At 41.2% G+C, this 18744-nt stretch overlaps 1 protein-coding gene across 1 annotated transcript in view; it reads right to left on the bottom strand.

Moving 5' to 3' along the window:
* Window positions 1-18744, bottom strand: part of LOC145413689 (uncharacterized) — a 95206-nt gene that overhangs the window by 46635 nt on the left and 29827 nt on the right. Inside the window, exon 7 of the mRNA XM_080283344.1 lies at window positions 3195-3311. Coding sequence (XP_080139470.1) covers window positions 3195-3311 — 117 coding nt within the window. The remainder of the gene's footprint in view (window positions 1-3194; window positions 3312-18744) is intronic.

The raw sequence follows: 18744 nt of genomic DNA on the forward strand, positions 1-18744 counted from the left end.
ATTATTATTATTGTTGTTGTTGTTATTGTTATTTTATTATTATTATTATTATTATTATTATTATTATTATTATTATTATTATTATTATTATTATTATTATTATTATTATTATTATTATTACTTTCCCTGGTATGATGATTGCCTCTGTGGACAAGGCCGGGGATTCACAAAAGGCTGCTGGGCGACAGCGCCGCACGACGTCGTACGGGAGTCAACGATCACCCCTCAAGGGCGATTCACAAACGCTGTATTTGGCTCCCTTCTAAGTCTCTTCCTTAGCGAGCAGGGATATTTCTGGGGAAAATTTACTCGACCAATCAGCAGGCACCGATCTCTCACGTGACTGAATTTAAACATACCACACCCTCCCCCATTCTCCTCATCCTCCTTCTCTCCCTCCCTCTTCCCACAAAACAAGTACATACTGTACACATATACGTACATATGCATTTACGCAAGTGATTACGTACGTACTTAAGGACAAATGTATTCCAAGGCGGACTAAGGTATTTACGTACATATGAATATAAGTATTCACGTACGTACGTACGTACGTGAATACTTACATAAGTACATCCTTATGTACGAACGTCAGCTCATGTAAGCACACACCTACGTACGTACGTGAATACTAACGTAAGTACGTACGTGAATACTTAGGGAAGTACGTACGTGAATACTTACGAATGTACGTACTTACGTAAGTAAATACTTATGCAAGTACGTACGTACTTCCGTAAGCACGTATATACGTGCGTACGTACATGAATGCATTAGTACCTACATAGGTGCGTACGTAAATACGTGCATAGTGGTGTACATAAGTACGTATACATGTACGTACGTACGTAAGTACGTACATGGGTGCATTCGTAGGCATATACATACGTTCATACATAAACACATGCGTACGTAATTACGTACGTACATGCGTACGTACTTACGTACGTGGATACTTACGCAAGGACGTACGGATGTATGTTCTTCAATAAGCACGTACATACCGGCGTACGTAAGTACGTACATAGGTTACATGAATGCTTTAGTACGTACATAGGTGCTTATGTAAATACGTGCATGGGCGTGTACGTAGGTACGTATACAGGTGCATAGGTAGGCACGTACATACATAAACAAATGCATGCGTACGTAATTATGTACGTGGATGTGTACGTAAGTACGTACGTAGATCCAGACGTATGTACACAGATGCGTATGTAAGTACGGTACGTACATAGGTACGTGTACATTCCCTTCATGTCGCACATGTACACAGGTGCGTATGTAAGTACGGTACGTACATAGGTACGTGTACATTCCCTTCATGTCGCACATTTCACAGTTGTTTTGGTCGGAGGTCATGATTGTAATCGATAAAATGTGCCTCTATTTCCGAATCACGATCCTGTAAGGGTGGTCTGGAGGACCCTTAGCGAAAGGGAGACACTATGACAAAAAATGGCGGCCGACACAGTTTGTGCATGCCGGTGTAATGCCGAAAGGGAGCGGCGCGACCGGTAACGGAGGCGCCAACAGCGTGCGACCGTTTGTGAATCCGGGTCAAGGGCTTTCTGACTGTTTTGCAAATGTTTCTTTTTATCTGAGAAACTCTAAAAAAAATCCCAGGTTGAACCTTGCTTGTCGTAATGGTACCTAAGATTTAAAAAAAAAAAAAAAAAAAAAAAAAAAAAAGAATTTTAAAAGTTCTTGTATAGTTCAATCTACCTTAGAATCACGTGCATGTTGTATTTCTGTCAGTGTTCTTGCCACATCGTTCTTTGCATTTTTGAATCAACTTTATCTTTTCTCAGTGCAATAACTTTTCCAACATAAACTAATATCATCCATTTTTGCATTTCGTGAAAACTCTATGGTCCTTTCGCAGCAAGAAGTCCGTTCAGTGTGTGGCAGAAGTTGGACTTTCCCCGAGTGTGACGTTGCCAATTTGACCACCAATTGTCGGATTATCACTCTGTCTCCCTACCTACCCCCATCCCACCTGTTTCTCTCTCCCTTCCTCTCTCTCTCTCTTTCTCTCTCTCTCTCTCTCTCTCTCTCTCTCTCTCTCTCTCTCTCTCTCTCTCTCTCTCTATATATATATATATATATATATATATATATATATATATATATATCTATATATATATACAGAATATATATATATATATATATTGTATATATTGTATATATTTATTATTTATTTTCAACATTTTTTCCACACCACCTATGAGGTAAAAGTCTAGGCGCGTTTTATTTCTAAGAGGTTTCCCCTGTAGGCCTAATCCTCTCTCTGACCCTGGGTCCCTCGCCGACGTCGGCGTGGCAAATTGGAAAAAAACCCTGCCGCGTGTCATAGAATTCATTCAAATCGTTGTTAAAAATTCTAAAAAGTGATACTCAATGTACAATATAGCTTCCTTTACCATATACAGAATATAAAAAACAATTTCAAATAGCACTTAGATGGGAAATAAGAGAGAGAGCGGCATGTACTACGGTTGATTTGACAGCATCGCTAGAGGTGATTCACCAGGTAGGCCCCACCCTGAACGGACTTCTTGCGGTGAAAAGACCATAGTACATTACATGTTTTTTCTTTCCACAGTCTTATGTCTACATTGCTGTTTCCAACTCTGATAAAGCTAAACTCTGGACTTTATCTCTACCCAGGTGATCTTGTTGCTGTCTCTTCATCACTTACCCCTCCAGTTTCCTAGTGTCAGGCTAAATTATTTCATAAACAATGTTCTTAAAATCCTGACTGATCGCAATATAAATAATGCGAAGGACTTTGATTGGGTCCCTCCTATTACTTTCATCAACACTTTCGTCTTTGTCGATATGTACCTAACTCGTATACTTTTTGGAGCTCTCATTTAGCCAGTCCCAAAGGTGACTACTCCTAATCTTTTAATTGTAACTGAATTTCCTTAATGTCTAATAATTTATAAATCTTAACTGCTTTCTTTTTAACATAATTACATAATTTTCTGTTCCATGTCAATAACTGGTATCCATATTTAATATCAGTATATCACAGACTAGTGAGTGTATGTTTCACCTTTCATAATCAAGTTTATTAATTGATGTCCCACAATTTACAAACAAATTTCTATTTGGATGATCTTTAAATCGAACTGATCCATACTCTCCCTCTACATTCCAGGATTCGGTATCTGTAATGACTTACTTACCGGTGGGCAGTCAGTCTCGTCACTATTGTCGCCACAGTCATCGTCACCGTCACACTTAAATCCCTCTGCGATGCATCGGTTATTGGCACACTTGAATTGGTGGGTATCACAATCCCTCTGGAGATGATGACAAAACAGACTGTGATCAAGAATGGAAACCTGTACTTAAAGGAAATGCAGATGCCAACACTGATCTTGCAATGAATACCACCCTATGAATACTTGTACAGTGTTGCCCTCACATATTTTCAATCCTCACACTAAACCTACGAGTTCTTGCTGTGATCTGTGTATAACATATCACAGATAGGATCCATGATGTCATGTTAGCCACAGTTTTGCTTGCACACGTCACCAGTTTTTTTTTTTTTTTTTTTTAATGAACATAGCTTATGCTAGTCATAATTTTCCTTACTCATGTCACAAACAGATTATTTTTTATTTTCTAACGGGACATAAATAATTATCTAATTTAGATTTGATGTTGTTCCAGCTGTATAGGTCAGAGTCCTTCGGTGGAGAATTTCTAGTGGCAAGTAGCCATTCATTCTCTAGACGAAATGAAGAAGCCAGTTGACAGGTTAAAAAGAGGCATGCCTGTAGAACTTATCAAAGAGGGGGCAAGGCCATGATGCAGGATTCCAAGCGGTCATGGAAGTCTTTCAACTGAATGGTATCTCACCTTCTAACTGGACAAAAGAGTTTGGTCATCCTGTCTAAAAAGCTAAAGGAAACCAACATGCCTGCAGTATTTACCTGAATGTTACAATGTTTAATGCGCCAGGCAAGGTTCTCCCTCATGAGAGTTTGATGTAAATCTAAAATCATTTGTTAAAGTTTCAGAAATATGAACAACCTGGATTCACGCCTAAGAGGCGTTTAAACTTCTCTAGGCTCTGTTGTGCTTTAGGAGCCTATCCTTGAAACCTATATCTATCTCAAGCAAGCATTTGAATCTGTATAATATACAGTATGCTATCCTTGTCCCCTCACGTTTCACCTTGTGTATGAACTGGGTACCAGGCTTTGGACAGTAGTCACTGTGGAGTATTAACTGATGATTACAAGCGAGCAAGCGATGTTTACTCACAGTTAAGTTTGGAAATGAGCAGCCCGACCCAACTCGGTCCAGCCTGACCCAACAGTCACGCTAAGCTGAAGCTAATAACTATACTCTTAGGCTATGAGAAGTAGAGTTTGAATTCTTTCTACATGTGGTTTATTCATTTAGTAATTATTTCTGTCAACTAAAAACTCTCCCATAAAAGCGTAGGAAACCCTTGGAATCCCAAGTTTTCCAAGGGAGTGTTCGCGTCTAATCGGTTAACGCCACAAATTACGAAATCAAATTTAAAAAAGATTATCCGTCTTAACACTATGTTTTTGGCATAAAATCTAGCAATGAAATGTCGGAGATTCCGCCAGTAATTTCATAATAGAGGGAAATTGTGATAACACTGCACTCGCTTGCTCATAGATGAGTTCAGAAAGCTCACTTTACTGGTTTTATGATTTCTGACCCTGACTTTCCTGATTATTCAGTTATCCTGCAAAGTCGCTGCAGTCATTCCCGAGTGCTCCTGTCGATGAGACAAAGCCACTGAGTATAAAAGTTTCCAAGCAATCGGTAGCTTGTTAGATAAAAAAGCAGTTTGTTCAGGCAAGTGGTGAGGACATAGGGGTCTTGGAGAGTTTCCCTTACATTGTCAGTGAGATCTATAAAAATGATGGGTCAAGGGGATGAGATCTTCTGCCACATTGGTCTGACATTAGTTTCATGGACTCACTCAGTTTGAGTGGTGTTGTTATTTGTGGAGAAGAGCAACGACTAGCATCTACAGGGCGATTGTTCTCTTTGTATAATTATGGCTATGCGACATAGACATGAAACAATATTTCAGTGTCAGCTTAGTTTCTTTGGTACTACGTGCCATCACATGATCGTGGGATATCATGGGTGTGACCGAGTGAGTGTGTAATGAGCAATTACTACACGAGCCCATGTTGTAGCATATTACCGGCATAATACGTGAATACTAGGAGTAGACTGTAGCACCAGTTGAGCAGGGCAGTACTCCCAAGGTGGATGGAAAGCTAATGACAGGGAGAGCTGGAGCTCTCGTTTCATCAGCCCTCGGGACTAGTTCCTGACCATCCCCCTTTGCTGAACTTTTTCAATGTTTCACTAAAACAGAGAGTAGGCCAGCATGCTCTCCAATACAAGTTTCTCTATATTTAAACACCAATGTACATGCACAGTACACACTACACTTCCTTTTCAAAATTAAAAAATGAAAATGAGGCACATTAACCATGCCTCGGAGTCCCGGGGGGGGGGGCATAAATGCCCCCACCATCCTCCCCTCTCCAGGTGACGACTCAACGAGCGCCTGGAACCACTGTCTGACTCACTTCTTCATTTCTGCAACATTCGCGGCCTTTCCTCTAACTTTCTGTTGAACACCACCTCTCCTTTTTTTAACCGAGACTCAGCTGTCTGAGGTAACTGACAGCAAACCCTTTTCTATATCCTCCTAGTTTCTTTATACTCATTTCAAAGCCAAAGGTGGCTGTTGTGTATATGTACACAACGACTTATCTTGCTCTCGTGTTCCTGAACTTGATTTTTCTGAATTCTCTACTCTCTGGCTTCGGCCGCCCTGTCATTCTCTGACTAAATATATCTGTGCCGTTTACTTATCCCCAAATTCTACTGACAGTCAAAAATTCTTCGACTGTCTTACTTCTATGATCGAACACATTCTATCCATTTCTCCTTTCTCTGAAGTCTCCATTCTAGGAGATTTGAATGTTCAACACCACCTTTGGTTCTCTTCTCCTTTCACTGATCCACCTGGTGAACAATGGTGAACAAACCTACATCTTTTCTATCCTTAATGACCTAGAGCACCTTGTACTGCACCCTACCCGTATCACTGACCGCCTTGGAGAGAGCTCCAACATATTTGACCTCTTCCTCACAACTAATCCTTCTGCTTACACTGTTAATCTTTTCTCTCCGTTGGGCTCACCCGGTCACAACCTTATCACCTTAACCTGTCCTATCGCTCCAGTACGGCCTGTGGACCCTCCAAAGAAACGTTGACTGTGGCACTTTGGAGCTGCGGATTGGGAGGCCGCTCAGGCAGTACTTCTTTGATTTTCCCTGGAATGATTATTGCTCCCATGGCCGGAAGCCATCTGAGTGTGCCTTGTGCATTACGGAGGTTATTCTCTCAAGCATGGAAACATACATTCCTTTCTCATATCCTCTGACTAACGCAAGAAAGCATTGGTTTAATCACGCGTGTTTTAATGCTGTCCACAACAAGGAGAGGGCCTATAAAGGGTACCAGAGCCAACCCACCCCTGAATCACATTTTTTTTTTTTTTTTTTTTGTATGTTTCTGCCCGGAATTGTTCTAAGTCTGTTTTTAACTCTGCTAAAAATAATTTCTTCCGTACTAAATGCTCTCAACTTCCCAAGTCAAATTCTTCCAGCTCCTTCTGGCACCTTACCAAAAACCTTTCTAACAATTATACCTCATCATCCTTCCCTCCTCTTTTCTACTCTGATGCCTCTGCAGCTATTTCTTCTACTGAAAAAGCAGATCTCTTCGCTCAGACTTTCTCCTCCAATTCCACCTTAGACGATTCCGGTGCTGTTCCTCCATCACATCCCCCCTCTGACTTCCTCATGGCTGACATTAAAATTTCTTCAGCTGATGTATTTTCTGACATCATTGGCCTCAATACTAACAAGGCATATGGGCCTGATGGAGTTCCTCCTGTTGTCCTCAAGAACTGTGCTTCTGTGCTTACACCCTGCGTGGGTAAACTCTTTTGCTTTGTCTTTCAACTTGTACCTCTCCTTCTGGCTGGAAGTTTGCTCTCGTTCAGTCAGTCCCAAAGAAGGATGACCATTCCCAACTCTGTAACAATCGTCCAGTTACTTTAACAACCTCTGTCTCAAATGTTTTCGAGTTGATTCTTAACAAAAAAGTTTAAAGCATCTTTCCTATCACAATCTTCTTTCTGATCGTCAGTATGGGTTCCGTCAGGGACACTCCACTGGCGATCTTCTCATCTATCTTTCAGACTCCTGGTCATCCTCTTTTCGGGACTTTGGCGAAAGCTTTGCCATTGCACTTGACATCTCAAAGGCTTTCGATCGAGTCTGGCATAAATCATTAATTTCCAAACTGCCCTCTTACGGTTTCTATCCTTCTAACTATGCCTTCACCTACAGCTTCCTTTCTGGTCGTTCTGTTGCCACTGTTGTAGACGGTTCATCGTTCATCTCCTAGATCTATCAACAGTGGTGTTCCTCAGGGCTCTATCCTATCACCAAATCTCTTCCTTTTATTCATCAGTGATCGAAGCTGTACATCTAACCCTATCTACTCGTACACTGATGATTCCACCCTGCACCTATCCATTCGGCTCCCGCAACGTCCATCTCAGCAGTTACTTCAACAAACAAGCGGTGAGACTATGGCTCACCTGATGTCTGACTTGGCTTGTATCTCTGACTGGGGTAAAAATAATCTGGTTGTTTTTAATGCGTCAAAGACTCAGTTTTTACACCTATTAACCTGACAAAATTTTCCACAGGAGTACCCACTAATGTTTAATAACATTCAGTTCAATCCTGCATCATCCTTGAACATGCTTGAGGTTTCATCCACTCAGGATTTATCTCGGAAAGATCGCATTACATCTCTTGTAAAAAATGCTTCCAAGAGACTGGGTGTGCTAAGCCAACTCCATACTTTCTTTACCCCTGCATAGTTGTTGACTTTATACACGGGTTTTATTTGCCCCTTTGTAGAGTACAACTCTCATGTGTGGGGAGGTACCCCACATACGGCTCTTCTCAATGGGGTGGAGTCAAAGGCCTTTTGTCTCATTAACTCTCCTCCTCTTAGTGGCTCCCTTCAACCTCTGTCTCTTCCTTGCACTGGTGCCTCTTTATCTCTTTTCTATCGCTACTTCCATGGTCACTGCTCCTTTGAACAGTCTGCTTGCATCCGTCCACCTCTACGACGGGTGCGTAGCACCCGTCTAGCAACAAACTCTCATCCCTTTTCTATCCAACTCTCTAATGCAAGAGTTAACTTTTACTCCCAGTCCTTCATTAATGCAACAGGTCAACTCTGGAACTGTCTCCCTCTGTCTGTATATCTACTTCCTATGATCTCCAGTCTTTCAAACGCAGTGTATCCAGGCATCTCGAAGTGAACGGATCTTGAATTTGGCTCTCTCTTGTATTGTTTTTTTTTTTTTCTCTCTTGGAAGGAACTGTTTTCCGGGCATCTAGCTTTTAGTTCCTTCTTCCTCGCATAAAAAAGGAAATGTCAACTTTGTATATATGGGCACGTGATATGTTTTCCTGAGGTTAGCCTTTTTCAGAGGGTAATATCTGAAAGAGTCAACCAGGAACGGAACACATCAAAACAAACACAATAAGCTCATGGCTGGAACAAATCGATCGTTCTGTTGAGCGTTGCCTGGAGTGGAGGATCCATCTACACCAAGAGATCATTGTGAGTGAAGTCGATGACTGAGTTAGGCTTATGCGCTGCTGTGGAGTCCATCCCTAGTAGTGAATGAGTTGTTCCTGTTCCCCTTCCCCTACCACCCGCATCTACATGCTGTACAATCCCAGTTTCCTACTCCCATATCCCCATTGAAGTTTGTGCTGTAATAATGTAGTTTTGATTGGAGAGGCAACATTCCGGGCAGATGCCTGAAATTTCTTGATGCTTGCTTCTGTCACAGAATCCCTTTTTTAGACTAAGAAAAGGATCCATTTTCTCTCGAACAAACGTAACAGGCAAATGGGCATAACCAGATATAAGCTGCCTTGTACCAAAATTGCAGTCAGAGCCAAACAAAACGAGTGTGCCTATTGTGAAGGTTGTTTCTACATCTGATGGTTACCTGCCTGCCTTCTGTTGGTTACGCGCGTGACGTTTTATACCTTGCGGTTTACAAAATCTTATTGCGGGCTTATATCCGAAATCTTAAGAAACGTCTTCGAAGATACCAGGCTTAGGAAAATATAAATGAAATTTTATACCAATGGTCTCTGAAAGAAAGGTGGGAAGGCATAGCAACTATCCTTGGTAAAATGAATAACATCAAGAAGAAAGAGTGAAAACTGTACATTTCCCTTTTAGGAGTGTTAATTAGCTTTTGTGTGCATCTTCTTCTCCCACCGCTGCTAGTTTCATTCTCCACCATCGCCTCCACTTTCCTTCACTTCTCCCTACGCCACAATGTTCATCCCTTTTCCTGTCTTGCATAACCTTGACCTGTATCCATTCTCTCATCTTCATCTACTCATGCCTTTTCATCCTTCTTTTTCACTCCCACCGATTTTTAAAATTATTTCAAGTTATAAACACCTGGGCTCATGTCTTGAAAACGTGATAAGTGGGCGCGCGCGCGTGTGTGTGTGTGTGTGTGTGTGTGTGTGTGTGTGTGTGTGTGTGTGTGTGTGTGTGTGTGTGTGTGTGTGTGTGTGTGTGGGGCCTATCATCTGAAACATTTCCCTTCCCTGATTTCTCACGAATTAATCTGCCTCCACCTTCCTGAGGGCTTTTAGGATGGGTGTTAAAAAATTCCTGAAGGAGGCGTGTAAATACACAATAAAGGCATTTAAGGAGTTGTGCTATCCTGAAGGTTGGCTTATAAATCTGAAAAATAAAGCAGAAATGATAATGACGAGTAATAGAGGTTATAATATGAGTATACAATAATGAGAGTGAAAGATATCCGCATCAAACTTAGGCAATGCTTCCATAATGGTGACTTTTGACGAAATGCCGAACTAAGATTTGCTGCTTTATCAGGGGTAAAGATCAGTCAGCTAATAAAGGATAGAGGGGAAATAATGTAAATATACCGATAACGTTTGGCCATAAGTATGTATGGGAGGTCTTACGAAAACACTAACGGAACATAACGTAGTTGTGGTCAGGCAAAGCAATTCAGTTATCCTAGTCCTCCACATATTGTGGATCCATGCCTGCATCTAAGAATATGACAAATCTACGATGTTTAATAAAGGGTTATATAAGAAGATGAGAAAAACTTTAGAGGCAGCACATACACCCTTGTGCAAATTGATTAAAACAAGCCGGTAAATATATACTCTTGTGTCCCATTCGATCATTATGTCCGTATGTTTGCTAATATAAAGATTGCTTACTTATTTCGATTGACATGGGTCCAAATTATGAGTTATGCACAAGTTTCAACGAATTTCCAGGTTGACCAAAGCATTACATTGAAATATCACCACTGTTTCAGATACTGATTGAGTTGTATGTACATGAGTGATGTGATGAATGTAACGCCACGAAAACGTACGAAGATCATAACATTGAGAGAACACACGGGAAAGACCCATAGAAAAATTGCAAGCATAGCCGGAGTCAGTCCTGCAACCATGAGTCGTATCGTCAAGTTGATGAATGAGACTGGTACGATCTCACCGAACCGGAAGGGGAGTGTGGCCCTAAGAGGAAGATGTTTACGCAGTAAGAGAGAGCCAAAAAGACCCTTGGAAGACCAGCGACGCCGTGAAGAGAGACCTGGAAGATACAGGTATAAAAGTGAGTTCGTTCACTGTCCGAAGACGACTGCTAAAAGTCGGCCGAAAAACTAGTTGGCCTGTTAAGAAGCAACTCCTCACGGAGACCATGCAAAAGAAACGGTACAAATGGGCCCTGAAGTTCAAAAACTGGACAAAGGAGCAGTAGAGAAAGGTGCTGTTCAGCGATAAAAGTTATTTCTTGGTCTAGGACCATAGAAGTCTGCATGTACGGAGATCAACAGGAGAGAAGCTTCGTGAGGCTCATATCGATCAGTCCGTGAAACACCCTCAGAAGAAAATGTCTGGGGGATGTTTCAGCTGTTACGGGGTCGGAAGCTTGCATCCAGTCGAAGGCATGATGCGATCACCACAGTACATCGAAGTTATTCAGAAGAGAGTGGTTCCACAACTAGAAAAGACATTTACTGGGACTGGCATCTTTCAGCAGGACTTATCCCCAAGCACACATCGATAATAGTGAAAACCTTTATGAATACGAAAAAGACTGAGATGCTGGAATGGCCTGCCAACTCTCCAGAGTTAAACCCGATAGCGACTCTGTGGTCAATCTGCAAGTAGCGCCTCCGTGGTATGGACTGTACAAGGAAAGAGAAGCTGATTCAGGCCCTGATTGAAGTGTGGTACAGGGGCCCTAAAATCACTAGTGATTGCTCAGAATTAGTGGATTCTATGCCAGCTCATGTCAAAATGCTTCTCAAGAACCGAGGTCATATCCCATACTGAAATATCAATATTTATGAATGTGTAATAAAACGATGGATGAAGTTTGACGTATTTGATATCCTGTCTTGAGTGTATAGTTATTTCAATTAACATGCACTAGGGTGTACATGTATAATGCAAACGAGTAGTCATTGGGATGATTTCATGTCTTGGTAAAACACTGCGGCAGGCGTAGCTTTGACCTCACCAAATGCAACGGGGGAAAGGGGGCAAGTAAGTTTAAGAAAAAGAGGGGTAAAATCAAGGTAGGATCATCAGGTCAGGTCAGTGCCATAAAGGAGGGCAGCCAACCACCAATAAACACGACAAGCGTCCCAGGAACGTCCTATGTACAAATATCTGATTACCAAACTTTTGTAATGTCTGCCTGAGGATGGGCTCCTTGTACCGTTAAAATTTTTATACAAAACCCTGTGCGGTCATGCATTCCTAGTCAGTCCTTCAAGCTACCAATCAAACAAGCACCAATTCTGTCACTGGACAACTTGCTCCACTCTTTCTAAACAATATCCTTTCTGTTTCGTCAGGAATTTTTATCAGCTTAGAGTCCTCTGTGTCTGTGTATGAACCATTTTCATTACCAGCCCAGTCTCTCTTGGGTTTATGATGGTTGGCTGGGATGAAATGGGATGGGATGAGGAGAACAAGGGTATGTCGGAGGTAAGCGGATGGGGTTCCATTGTGTTGTTTATTCTTATAGCGACATCAGTGATAACGTCATTTTTGATACGCATGATCGAGTTCATATCAACCCCTACACCCTGCAGGTGTCTTTATTCGTGCTTCACATGTCAAAAACAGAGATGTCTGTTTCCTGAGTTAAGTGAACAAGTATAAGTGTTGGTGTTTCGAGCGTCTTTAGCAACCTTTTGTGTTACAGGGCAATACACCACATTCATGTGTGTTTTCGTCATTCCACACGTCACAAGCAGTAGTATTATTCTACCCGAGTATCTATCTGTCTATCTATCTATCTATCTATATTTATACAAATATAGATAGATAGATAGATTGATAGATAGATAGATAGATAGATGTATATGTATATGTATCTATCTCTCCATCTATCTATATGTATGTATGTATCTGTCTATCTACCTATCTATTAACCTATATGACTGATTATTTGTACTCTTGATCCATGTATTGCATATACACAAGTATGAACTAAGAGTGAAGGTTTATCACCCCAACCATGACAAATGGGCGCGAAGGCGTCCCAAAAGTTAACGGTACATATACTACATGGGTCTTCACTGGATTTACATCTTCGTATCTCAGGCATAATTCAATATTGTCTGTCTACACACAAAACAGGCGTTTATATTGTTGAACTATCCGGTGGGCAGTCGCGTTCGTCATTGTTATCACCACAGTCATTATTGCCATTACACTTGAAAGACATGGGATGCACCGACCACTGGCACACGTGAACTGGTCTGAGCCGCACTCTGTCTGCAGCTGGTGACATAAATCACTGTAGTCAATACAGGAAATTCTTGCCATCATGTGACTTATGACACAGATGAAGAAATCTGTTCCTCTAGTTGCACAGCACACTCACTCACTTTCTTATGGGGCTATTTAAAATACTAATATTTTGCCATAAATACTTACAGTGCTAGTATCACATATCCAAGCATCAGTGCAGTCATCTACCACACATCACAGACAGATTTTTTTTTTATTATACTTCCATAGAAATACAAGTATACTTTAAATTGTACATAATTACAGAAGCACTGGCCCTTAAATGCTGACGCTTTTTATGGACTTAAAGGAAGTAAATGAATGGGTCACTAAGGCACATTCGCTTTATAATATTTTACGTGGCAGACGTTGGAAAAAGTTTAATAGAATACAGCATAAATAAGACAGCCTTAGGGTACGTAAATAGTACAAATAAATAAATAAATAAACACATAACTTGACAAACTGAGTTGTTAATTACTGCAGTTATATTCATCATCACCATCACCATCATTATCATCATCATCTAATCCTGTGTTGCCCCATGAGGAATGTAGGAGCTCGTGGCTAGGCAAGTTCGTCCTGACATTTAAGATGAGAGTGACCATCCTTACTCATCCCTGAGTGGCATTACGTAAACAAGAAACCTCAACCACGCTTTAGTTATAAACCTGCACAGGCTTAATCCGAGTGGAACGTCTTAATTTGGTCATTTGGTTACCATCCAGCTTGGTAAATGGTTTCCTGGTGTGCAGGAAACCATTTATCTTGTCACTCAGTGTAGAGTCACCCATAGACAGAAGGAAGAGGAAAGAATGAAAGAAAGAAAGACAGAAGAAGAAGGAAGGAAGGAAGGAAGAGAGGAAAGGGCAGTCACCCGAGAGCAGCACTACATGGAGTGGATGGTGAATGCCCGCACCTACCACCAAAATTATAACACTTACGTTAAATCATGTGTTTTATTGTGATTAGTTGTTCACACAATACGTTCACCTATACCATACGTTAGTTATTAACCCTTTGAGATTCCGACGACACAATTTCGCGTCATCGTAAATCCAACCTTAAAGATTCTGATGACCCGAACTCGAGTCATACAAAACAATACTTTTTCCTTGCATGCTTTCCATCTCCTATCTGGCCTTTTTCCACATACACTATCCTCTTCATCCTTTTCCAACTATTTGTTTTTACAGTGACGAGTACATCAGAAAGATGTGCATAATAAATTGACTTTTACCATGAATAATATCGGTATTACCATCATGGATATTTTCCTTATCACTTTATTTTCTTATCACTTTACTTTCACTTTTCACTGTGAAAACTAACATAAATTGCCATAACCTGTATATCAATAGGAAGGGAATTTACTGCAGATTGACATGGTGCTATCAAATTTCAGGTAACTCAAATACTTTTTTTTACAAATATTTTTCTATGGAAAGGTGTGCGATTTTTCCTTTTTGGCTAACTTCTACTCGTCCTATTGGCCTTTTAGCTATCGTATTTACCTTTTTCAACCATACTACGATAAAGAGCAACTATTCAGGTTTAAAACTTACCAAATTCATTGGTCTGCCAAAAAAAAGTAAATGTACAGTGGTCAATTAAGTACAAATATCACTGTGCGACAGCGCACTCTATGTGCGACCCGCTGAATCTGGCACAGACACAATCGGCTGACGGCCGAGAACCTCAAAGGGTTAAGCAGTAATATAAACTTAAGAACCATTCTAACCGGTTCTGAAGATTCAAAGAGTTGCCAAAATGATGGACTTTTCATGACATATGAGTATTTCCATACTGATATACTAATTTTACCTCTAACTGAATGCACAGCCAGCCGCAAAAGCTCCCTCCCACCCCACCAGCAACCCACAACATCACATAAACTATGTTATCTAAAAGTAACAGTTACTGTAGTTGAAAGTAACTGTTCAGTTTAGCAGTTTAAAATGACTATATTTACCCAACTTTACCCAAGCTTCTTTGATGTTGTGCCACAAACAGGCTTTTTAACCAAGCAAGTGTAGGAACCTATGGCCAGGTGATCCCCCAGGTTTCCTTGAGGTGAGAACACCTGTAACATGGATTTTTTTTTTTTAATGAAGCAAATATCCTAATCTGTTATTATGAACAAAATACTCGAACAGTGATGACTAGTGCAGTGCGGTAGTAAACACGAGTAGTTTGGGTGGTGGACAGTGAATGTGGAATTCAACCTTCACGACAAATGAGACCGTGGATATCTGTGACGATAACTTGTTTAAAGAAACCAGCAGCATTGGAGGATAAAATAAGAATCAGTTTCATAGACTGCTCTCACTGTCAGAGCAAGACTGCTATTATATTTTTAGTGGTTCCTACTTTAAGCATGTCATAGGAATACCTATGGCAAATCCACTTGGCCTCAGCCTTGCTAATGCTTTTTTGGCTCACGACAAATCTACAGTAGATGGCTACAGGGTTGCCCTACCCACATTAAACCACTTTATATCCAATGCAACGTGGATTACACATTTGTCATTTTTAGCTCCCCTTCTCATGTGTCATTGTTTTTGATTTATTTAAATTCTAAACACGAAAATATTCAGTTTACATGTGAAACTGAGCAAGATAAGAAACATCCCGTTTTAGATATTTGTACAGAAAGGACACAAGGAACTTTTGCGACGTCAGTATACAGGAAACCAACATATACGTGATTAACTACTAAATTTAATTCTAACGTTCCCCTCCAGTATAAACGTAACTTAATTCTAACTTTAGTGACTAGTGCCTATAATTTGCGTTCCACATATTTTTCTCCGCATAATGAGCTACAGTATTTGAGGAAAACCTTGTAACAAAATGGTTTCCCAAGTAGATCTATAAACAAGTGTATCGGAATACAGCTAACTAAGCTAAGGACTACTACTTTCAAAGTAACTCATACTGTTGAGAAAGCTAAATTTTGCAGTACCCTACTTAAGTCCTAAATAAAATTTTTTAACGTAACAAATAAACAAATTCACGACTTTTATCCGCAGATATCGTTGAGCGTGGTATTTAAATCTCCCCTAAACCTGTCTTAGTGCTTCATGTTTAATGACCATGTTCCAGATGTCCTGCAGTCCTAGATGGTGTATCAGTTTAAGTGTGGTTGTTGTAATGCAGCCCATATTGGTCAGATCAAGTACCATCTAGCTACCGGAATTGCCAAGCATCAAGGAAGGTTTCATAGGATAGGACTTTCCGTCATGAAACCATCCTACTCAGCTGTTCGAAACCACTGTGACTCAGAAAGCCACCTTATAACCAGTAGAAATTTTCGAATTTTGTTCACTGTCTGGCTTAATGGCTAACTTTATGGCAGATAGCCATTATACCGAAAAAAAACGAAAAAAAAAAAAGAATTTTGTTCAGGCTGTCCTGCTCAAGACTCTGACCCACTGAGGGGGAATTTTCATAGACGATCCATGCCTGTGTTGCCGATCAAGGGGACCGTGGTTTGGGTCAACTGCAGGGCAGGGTACTGGTTCATCAAGCAACAGGCCACTGGCACTGATGCATTTGTGCACAGCCGAGCTGCAGTTGCACCATTTTCAGGGCATCTATAACAAACTTTCGGGGATGGTTAGGCAGTGGAGTTTGCCATCTTTGAGACTCCTAAGGGTCCTGAGGCCAGGGATGTTACAGGACTGGGGGGTGCAGCCATGCAGGGTTCACCCGTGCATGGAGGCACAGCTTAGCCCGGGGACATCAGGCCAGGGTTCCTGAGAGTTCTGGAGATGTTAGCACCATTGTCAAGAAGTACGTGGCTTTTGTGGGGGTGACAAGGGGTACCGCACATTCTTCTCCCCAAGATCTTTGAGGAGAATGGGCTTCCCCACCTTGTCATCCCTGAGTGCTTTGCCTGTGACATGCATCCAGCCTCCTGTTATCGTTGAGACGGTCAAGCTCGACAGCCGCAGCCTATGGCTTCCCCCAAGACCCCATGGAAGCGGCTTCTGCTTGACGCCCATTTAAATCGGAAAAGTTGTCCATCATCAATCACCGACCCAGTTCCAGATCAGTCCACAGACAAAGCTCTCGACCCTCCTGGCGTCGACCACCAGTTGCCAGTGACTGGGGGGAGGGGGCAGACTTGCCTTTCGACTCCGCTTCTATAGCCGAGGAGGTGCTGACTGACTCCTCAGCCGAGGTGGATGCCGTTTGGTCCTCCCCTCCTTCAGGTGCAGGGGGTGGCCCATCTCGCCCTCCACTCAAGGCCTCTACAATTCGGCTCGATATGCCTGATTACCGATACCTCCTGACCCTCTGTTCCCACACCCGGTCGTACCAGTTCGTAGAATTGACCTACAAGACCTCTACAATCTTCTCCGGGTGGACTACCTGGTGAGGGGGTTCCATCAAGCCTGATTATTAGGGGGTAGGTGATATGTCTTGCCGATCTGAGAGACTTTTAATTCATGCTGACTGACCGCCTGGCTCCCTAGATCAGTCGCCTTATCTCCTGCCTTTTGTCTTCTTGTTCTATCTTCCTATTTGGCCTAATGCTCCTCAAAGTGGGCAATGGCCATGAAGCCTCAACTAACAACAAAATTTTGTTCACTGCGCGAGACGATCTGACGAGAATAACAGCGGAGTCTCTACTCGCAGCAGAGCTACGACCATCCCTTGGCTCACACAACTCCTGTACACAGTTACCCAGTTTTTAGTTGGTAAACTATATATGTTGTATTTTATGGAATTTACTTTGTTTTCTGTTATTTTATACTGGCACTCCAAAGATAAAAAAATTAAATACTGGCTTTATTATCCTTTTTTTTTCTTTTAGGTTTGAAGATGGTTTATGTGTAAACCGAAACGTCACCAGTATATCATTTATGTCATCACGCCGGTTTCGTTGGCCATCATTATGATTATCTATCTATATATATATATATTGTTACATAGCCTATGATTTCATCATCCTTTGTGTAATTCTAACGTACAGTATGCTGCATGTTTGATCACGAGCGTGTTCTACCTCACTCCCCCCTTCTACCCTCATAGTAAAGTAAGTCGTTTTTTCTGTTGTTCAGAGCAGGATTGTCAACTCTTTGTCCCCTATGGCTTCATTTGCGCGTCCTTCTTACAAGCTGTATCAAGCTCTGCCGGCCCCTATATAATGAGCTCGGTCTCTACATTAATTGCCACTTAGATCTATTCCTCATTTTGTTCACATCTCTGTCCTTCCCTGTACAGTTTGTGAGTGCTCAGGAAGTCTCCAACCATCTAGCAGCTGTGTAATTTGAGTATAAGTGTTATTGCATTTTGTTCTTGTACTGTATAGCATAAGGTGTTGATTTGTAGGCCTAGTGAGGTTTTTGTAATTCATGTGAGGTTCTTATTGTCAAGCCCTTATTAATAATATTTTGTATCTGTAATACTATATCTTGCATTCACTGAGTATTATTTGGTGGTTTCTCATTTTATCAGGGCTGACTTAGATAAATTTACTCTTGCTAATTTCGTGTTAATAGAGGCTATTGCAGTTAGTCATATATTTAACCTGTTTTTTGCCATTACATTATCCTTATGAGTCCTGAATGTTTTGTTGTTAGTTTGAGCATTAAACTTTAACTTGTAATTTTACCTGACTTTTTGTTTTGAACCTGGAACTTTACGGGACAGTAGTGATTTTTAGTATTCTCACTTAAAGTGTACATTATCTTTCTCTGTTCCGTAACATAAATTTGGCGACCT

Source organism: Coenobita brevimanus, chromosome 97, assembly GCF_032717465.1.
Source record: "Coenobita brevimanus isolate Jiangsu-jjx chromosome 97, ASM3271746v2, whole genome shotgun sequence".
Taxonomy (NCBI): Eukaryota; Metazoa; Arthropoda; class Malacostraca; order Decapoda; family Coenobitidae; genus Coenobita; species Coenobita brevimanus.